At 46.8% G+C, this 7,788-nt stretch overlaps 1 protein-coding gene across 2 annotated transcripts in view; it reads right to left on the reverse strand.

Annotated features, from left to right (window-relative positions):
• Positions 1-5,326, reverse strand: part of LOC142590219 (organic cation transporter protein-like) — a 29,366-nt gene extending 24,040 nt beyond the window's left edge. Inside the window, exons 1-2 of one of the 2 annotated variants that reach the window (XM_075702141.1) lie at positions 4,988-5,310; positions 3,521-4,196 (exon numbers count right to left, since the gene is read on the reverse strand). In XM_075702141.1, the coding sequence (XP_075558256.1) occupies positions 3,521-3,898 (378 nt within the window). In that variant the 5' untranslated portion in view covers positions 3,899-4,196; positions 4,988-5,310. Of the gene's footprint in view, positions 1-3,520 lie in introns of both variants that reach the window. The other variant, XM_075702142.1, reaches the window with a different exon arrangement.
• Between the last annotated feature and the right edge of the window lie 2,462 nt (positions 5,327-7,788).

Consider the following 7,788-nt stretch of genomic DNA (forward strand, 5'->3'; position numbering starts at 1 on the left):
ATCAGTGCAAGGTTGGATGGTGAGAAATCGCTGTCGTGGCTGACCACGGGCACTTCAACAAGTCCGACGCATTATGAAAGCGCAGATATTTCTTCCTACCTCTGCGTGTTGAGAACACGCCTGACTTTGGAGCACATAGGCTGCAGAAACAACTACCGTGTAGGCTCGTGTAAGGGCCGCACTGTTTTGCCCAATTTTGACGTGATGCGGCCCTTACACGGGGCCGAACCACTCGGTCAAAACGGTGCCGGCTCAGTCGGCGACTTGTGTGCACCCCGCATCCACTCCCTCAGAGGTCAACGCGTAGCTCTCGCCATCTATTAGCGGCATGCGGAAGGGCACAGAAAGCGAAAATTGCCGACGCCCGCGCGCGACATTGGTGCACCGAATGCGATTGCTTCGCCTTCAGAAATGTTTTTTCCTCCAAATTTTGGGCTGCGAAGTTGGGGTAGCCACCCTTAGTGCGATTCTTACACAAGTCCATACGTTATTAGGCTTAAGTCAATGCAGTGTTTTCTCTGGAAAGCGTGTTCTCCAAGAAACTCCCAGGTGCCATCCTACTTTCTTTACTTTTTTCTGCACAAAGAAACATTACACATTTTACTTCTTTCTAGTTAGCAGAGTATACTCTGCTAAAAAGCGTGTGCCGCGTGGGGAATGCTTAATCAGAATTGTAAACGATTACTAATTATCACATCTGCTAAAACTTACCTTGAAGAGATATATCAGTGGCACTTGGGCAACTAGCGTATGTCTATCACTTGTCCTCGCTTGTCCCGAGGCAATGTTGCGGCTCATGTTTTGCTATAGGCTTCCTCTTTCTCTGCTTTAGAACAGTACAATTTACCCGCCGTGGTTGCTTAGTGGTCATGGTGTTAGGCTGCTGAGCACGAGATCGAATCTCGACCACGGCGACCGCATATTGATGAGGGCGAAATGCGAAAGCACCGGTGTACTTAGATTTGGGTGCACCTTGAAGAACCCCAGTTGGTCCACATTTCCGGAGTCCCTCACTACGGCGTGCCTCATAATTCGATCGTGGTTTTGGCACGTAAAACCCCACCATTCAATTTTTTAACAGAACGTTTTCATTTCTTCTAGTTATTTGTCCGCGAGCCGCCTGCTCGTGGTTTATCATTGTGAAGCGTAGCAGGGGGCGGCAGAAAGTTAGGTGGGCGGATGAGATTAAGAAGTTTGCAGGGACGGCATGGCCACAATTAGTACATGACCGGGGTTGTTGGAGAAGCATGGGAGAGGCCTTTGCCCTGCAGTGGGCGCAACCAGGCTGATGATGATGATGCGGGTACCTTATTTTTGCCTATGGCACGAACTGGTTGCCAAGGTGCAATGTAAACGTAACGCGCATGTGTTGGTCGCCTGTCAGTAGTACGTAGTGGGCGTACCTTTGATGCTACAGCTGCAGATGCTCTTACATCCACGTCATTATTTATGTGAATAAGCCTGGTATAGCTACGTCACGTGATTCTTGAGGAACGGCGGGCCACCGGATGTTAAATAAGTAAGATCCGGTGTTATAACCAGGAAAGACATCCGGCGCCTCACATTCGCTGAAAGATGCTACAACAAAGCACATTTCTAATCATATCGAACCTGACACTTTCCTTTGCCACAATCAACACGGTTTTGAGACGCAGTTACTCGATGTTACAACAGACGCTCACCTAATATGAGCAGCTGCTATCCTGATCTTCCGCCTATTCCCCTCACACCTCAAACCCTTAACTCGCTCCGAGCCCGTAAAAACTTTCTCCGGCAGGACACACGTGCTCTTATCCCACCGTGTGTCTGCTCCCTCCCCCTTCACCTTACTAGGGCGGAGGAAGTTGTGCTTAGGAGGCTTCGGGCCGGATGGCCCTTACACCGTCTGTTATCTCAAGGTGGAACTGGTCGCATTTACCACTGCGTACTACGTGTGCATACTTCTCCGTTCCTGTGATGGAAGCAGATGCACACCACCTAATATGGACATGTACTGGTTTAAAATCGGAACGCTCGCGTCTCCTACTGCAAGCCGGCCTCCGCTACAGTGTGACAACCAGCTATGACCGCTGGATACATGACAACAGATTCCACAAAACATTGCTTCAATTCATGCATAACACAGGCCTCACAGCATACATATAACACACATATACGCACCAAGAATTATGCCTTAAGGGCAAGTCTTTATCGCAAGCCGGACTGCTTATTGCCTGACTTTTCTAAAGTGTTCGGTAACGTTGCACATTTCCACCTCATTTCTAAACTTTCTGCGCTAAAATTAGACTCACGTACTTTGCCATGGCTACGCTACTGTTCTTTTTCTTATCGTCGGCTATTTACCTCTGTGAATGACTTTCACTCTTCCCAGTCTGACGTAACTTCTGGCGTCCCACAAGGCAGCGTCCTCGGGCCCTCGCTCTTTTGATACCACTTCAAAAATTTTCCCGGCAACTTACTTACTTGCATAGAAATATACTTGCCAACGATTGTATAATGTATCGTCCGATAATTAACAGCGGCTATCATCTAGCGCTCCAACAAGGTTTTGAACTTGTGAATAGTGTAATGTGACATGTAATACTTGGATCACTGCTGTAACAGTAAAAAAGAGTGAAAAAATTTTGTTCGCTCGTAAACCGATCAGGTCGCAGGTCGCAGGTACATAAGTACCTAGGCGTGCACCTCACACCTACTTTCCCCCATCTGTAGAAACGAATGTGGCGCGGCCGTCGTGAAGCATCGGTCGGCTTCTGGTCCACATGGATTGCCAGTTAGGCATTGGAATATTCACACCGATTGTTGATTATCGCTGGTCCTTTATTATCTTTCTTTGTTGCAGAAGCGCACCATCACTAATTAAACAACATTGATACATGTATATGGGCGTGTCGGTACATTATATTTACACCTGAAAATGCAAATAGAGAACGTAGACAAACCCAACTCTAACTCTCGGCTGAAGGTTTTAAAAAAGAGCACTCCAGGTATTCGACTTTCCTAGCCCATACGATCCTTTCGCTTCTTTCTCTTGCCCTTGTAAACGTTTGTTACATATACACTCTAAAAACAGTTTGCACCCTTTGGGGTGTATATTTGTCCCACAACAATAATCGTCATCCGCCTTGCTTGCGCTTCCTTTCTTGAAAACTCGGCGCTCGCTACTTTCCTGTCGAGAATGCTGCGTCACACTGATAACGCGCATGCCGTTCGTGACCGGGAAGTACCGGGCTCGCAGCGTTAAAGAAAGGAAACGCGGGCAAGACAGATGACGATTATCGTTGTGGGACAAATATACACCTCAAAGGGTGCAACTGTTTTTAGAGTGTAGTGCTACTTTAAAATTAAACCTCCGGCTTAGAATCAGCGATGTGTTTTAATGTCTACCTCTTCGTATGATCTTTCGAGCTGCAAAAGAAAAGGCCCTACATACCTCAACAGGGGTTCGAAAATCTACACTGGGATCTGTGATTCGTGTCGGCAAAGCGAACACAACAAGTCTTTCCGCAGTCATACTCACCTCTTGAACCAGAGAACTTCGGTAGTAGCTCCAACCGTACTCCCAGCGGTCGCAGCGCACCGTCGCGTTACCGAACTCTGGCGTGCCTTCGCCGGACAACTCGACGTCAAACGTCCGGCACCGACCGCCGCGAAGCGACGACAAATGTGCGCCAGAGGTCGAGTTCGACGACAGCACCAGCGATTTCCACTGTTCGGACGTCACGTTCGCGGCCAGGCCGTCTGGCCTCGCGCACCAATGTTCAACCGCGGGCAGGAAGAAGCTGTAGATGACCAAATGCAGCCCGTTGGGAATTCCTCTGAGAAGGCAGAAGAGGTAGACGTTCCTCTGGAACTTGCCGTAGTCTCCGATTACATTCGTGACGTCAGTGTCGGACATCTTGTGGCGCCTCCGTCTCACCGACGTCTCTTGTCGATATCCGATTCGACTCTGTATTTAATCAAAATGACACTTGCATTTCCACCACTGCCCCGAACAGCCGGCAGTGGAACGTTCACCACCGAGTTCACCACAACAACTTCCTGTAAGGCACGGGGTTCGATTCCTCGCTCACAAGGCACAACCGGGATTGCTCCGTCTCGAAGGCCGAGCCCGCGCCGCCAGGGAAGCTGCTTGCAGTGAATGAGTCGTCGCAAAATTCGGCACGTGGAGTCGAGGTGCGGGACACTCACTTGCCCTGCGCAATCACTCAAGCGCGTTATCGGCACGAGTTGCACCGAGAAGACGTCTAGGCACTATTTCTTCCTCAGCTGATTTCTTGTGTCAATGTTTCTATTCGTTCGAAGAAGAAAAAGAAAATAACGGAAGTACGCGCTCGAAGCGACAGTGCAGCGGCAGTTTTCGAGTTGTTGTTTTCAGAAACACTCAAAGACGAGTGATCGGTTATCGTTTCTTTCGAAAACAATATATAAACGAACGAAAAAAAATTTCCGTTTCACGTGAGCTTCTCAAACTGATTTGGACGCCGTGCCTCCTTCTTTTTTTTTTTTTGGTCACAATAATATGCAAGTGTCAGTTAGGCTTAAGGACCCTCTGTGTTTGTTCTAAAAATCTCATAAACCACACAGTTCTTCTGCCTCAGATTTTTCGTTGTCCGGTTCTTTGGATAACTGAGTACGAGTACTTTTGTTATGTTCCCGACTCCCAGTAGGTCTGAAGCATTTTTTTTTCTCCTGTGCTTGATAGCGCGAAGCCAAGCAGAACAGTGTCACAAATGTTCCTCACCAGAAGTTGCCGCAAAGTGGTTCACTAGCCAGTTCTCTTTCCCTTGTCATATCAAATACTGTCAGAAGTTGAGCACGTAGAAACACAACCGAGCAGTCTGGTGCCCATCTCAAACAAAACATCGCCTTGAGACCACCGCGCCATCCAAAACAAAAAGAAAAGAGCTTTCTCTGAAGTCACAGTCTCACCACCCAGGCTTGGCTTTTCCGATTACAAATGACCGCATAGGAACGAAGAAGTCACCTTGGCCCGAGTCCTTTATGACGTCCCTGTGCTTCTCCCGAGGACTTTAACAGAAATTTCTTGTGCATCGGCGTCCTCGTCACTTGGTCAGTCTTCAGCAATCTTGCAACGCGCAGGCATCGTATAAGGGCACGACTTGCTATACGGCCTCGTCGCACCTTATCTCGATTAGGTTATGGCGCTGTTCCGCAAAGCGACGTCGAGGGTTACTTTCATTTAGGATGCCCAATTCATTTTGTTTGTATTTCTTCATCCGCGTTGCCCACGTCAACGTCCAGATGTGCTGCTCGGCCGTATCTCTGCGAGGCTCAGGAGTTCAAGGCTCCGACCTTGTTTAGACTTGGCTGCGATTCACACAAGGGTGCCTGCGTGCACGTAGTGGCTGATATTAAGGAGTCATTCTAGATTAGGCTGCTATACTCTTGTCTGCTGGTCTGCAACGTGAAAAAATTCGTGTGCAGAAAAAGTGTGCGGGGAGCAATTGATGACCTTTCATTCAGCGATTCAACTGAATCTTCATTTTGTTTGTCGGACATAATTTTTACAGTTAAAACTCACAGGAATGACTGCCCTCTACGAGTTATTGTAACCGAAAAAGGGACTTGGCCGAAATATCTCGCTTTATTTCTGCTGAATAAGCTTAATCTAGTAATTATTGACGACCCCTGTCTGGTAAGAGACTCGGACGCTGTCATCTGGTTTTAAAAGAAAACGATTAGGGTCTGGGGGCTTTTTCTGTCGATGTAAAAGAGCTGTATTATTCACTCCCACATTATGAGATGCTAATATGGGTAGAAGGTTTTAGTGACAACTCTGGATCGATAGCATTCAGGAACGAGACAGGAATTGCGGTTAGTGTGTTTTTGGAATTGTTGTCATTTTATCCTAAGTCGATCTTTGTCTCTTGGGAGGAAAGCCAGTACATTCAGAAAATTGAAATTTGCATAGGTTCATGTCTTGCGCCTCTTCTCAATGATATTTACCTCTCACATAAAGGCCGCATCATTCAACCTCATCTTGATACCACCCTAGTTGCGAAAGTGTTCAAATATTTTAGTCGATATTTTAGTTCTCGTTGAATGTCTGGAGGAGGCGTTTGAGCAGGATGCAGGAAAAGTGTCAAATGTATTAAGAAAAAAACCTGCATTCGTTAGAGCTGACGCATGAGCTACCCGAAAATAGCTGTTTAAGGTTTCTGGATGTCAGGCTGTGCATGTACAGCAAACATTTGTGCTGGTCATTCGAACCAAGGAGGGGAAAACCACATCTCTCTTTCCAGTCAGCACATTCAAAATTAGTCAAAAGAGGAATTTTTAATGTGTGCCTCATCAGTGCCCTCAAAATGGCATGTCCTCATTCTATGCAAAAAATTTTTGATGCTCAGGTTGACCGCTTGTTGTCTCCCGGATACACGAAGGCTTTCGTATATCAACTGTCGCGGAAAAGCTTCTTAAGCAACTCAAGCGTGGCGAATCTGATCGAGCACCATGTCCGCCCTTGCGAAAGAAAAAACTTGCAGTATTTTCGTATATGCATGATGTGTCTCACAAATTGAAAACGATAGGGCAAACCACTGGTGTTGGGGTGTTTTTTTCTGCTCCGGAAAAACTAGCAATGCTTTCCAAATTCGCTTTACAAGCCAGGCGTGGCCATTGTACTGTGAAGTAAAGGAAGGGTTTAGTGCCCTATTCCTCTCTCTTGTGGAAAAAAAAAAGCACCTGAGACAGACAAAAAGGTGCTTGAATGATCGTCTAAGGGAGCACCATAACAATGTACACAACACGGTACAGGGCCATCTGGGTATTAATTGCCGCGACCACGGGTGTAAGCCCTGCTTGGAAAAAAGCGAAGTACTAGCTAAATATAGTTTACAGCTTACATGGGAAATTATTGAGGCAGATTTCATTAGGAAGTTTGATAGCTCGTGCGTCAGTTCTCCTTCAAATGCACGTTCATCTCGGGAAATGGCGTATCTTGACAGGGTTTGAATGGCAAGCACTCCGTGTGCTCTGTAGGCCCGTGGCTACCATTATCAGCATTGCAAATAATGCTCCATGTGTTTTGCCTATCATTCACATATTGCGCATACTAGCACCCTATATATTTATTGCTTCATGGCTTCATGGCTAAACTGTTGTAAGTCAGCGCTGTGTGCGTGTCGCTTTCTCGTGTCTCTGTCTGAATCACCAACAATGAACAATGAATCACCAACAAGTCCAAGCTTCCAGGCTAAGGCCGTATGACACTCTGAAACGCTTGGGCAAGTAAGCTTGCACTCATTGCAATTGTGCTAAGCTCTAACTAAGCTACGGGGGTAAAAAGATTTGCCATTCGTCGCGGACGACACGCTTCCTACTTTTGAATCAAATATAAGTTTCATGCTTCGCAAAGTTCACCTAGGGGACCAAGGAATAGTAACTACATGCCGTGTTTAAAGTATAAAAATTGGGAGAATACGAGCATTAAGTAATTATTTTTAAAGCAAATAATTACACTAGACCCTTCCGACTTTGTGTGCACGTTCCCGATAGAGTGGCGCCCGATGGAGTGACCCCCCTGAGGCATGCGTATTGCCCCATTTTCCATGTTGTTTGGGGTGACGAAAAACATTTGTTCGTTACGCCTGCTAACATTCACGCAGCTCTCGGGGGGTGTTGTAATTTGTGCTTAGGGACGCCATTAAAAAACGCGTTTATGCGAAACAATATTGCTTGAACGATACAAACCTTCTGTGACTTTTCGCACTTTTCACAGCTGCGTTCGTACTGTAATCGAGATTAACTACCTTTCCCATCATCGGA

This window comes from Dermacentor variabilis, chromosome 8 (assembly GCF_050947875.1).
Source record: "Dermacentor variabilis isolate Ectoservices chromosome 8, ASM5094787v1, whole genome shotgun sequence".
NCBI lineage: Eukaryota > Metazoa > Arthropoda > Arachnida > Ixodida > Ixodidae > Dermacentor > Dermacentor variabilis.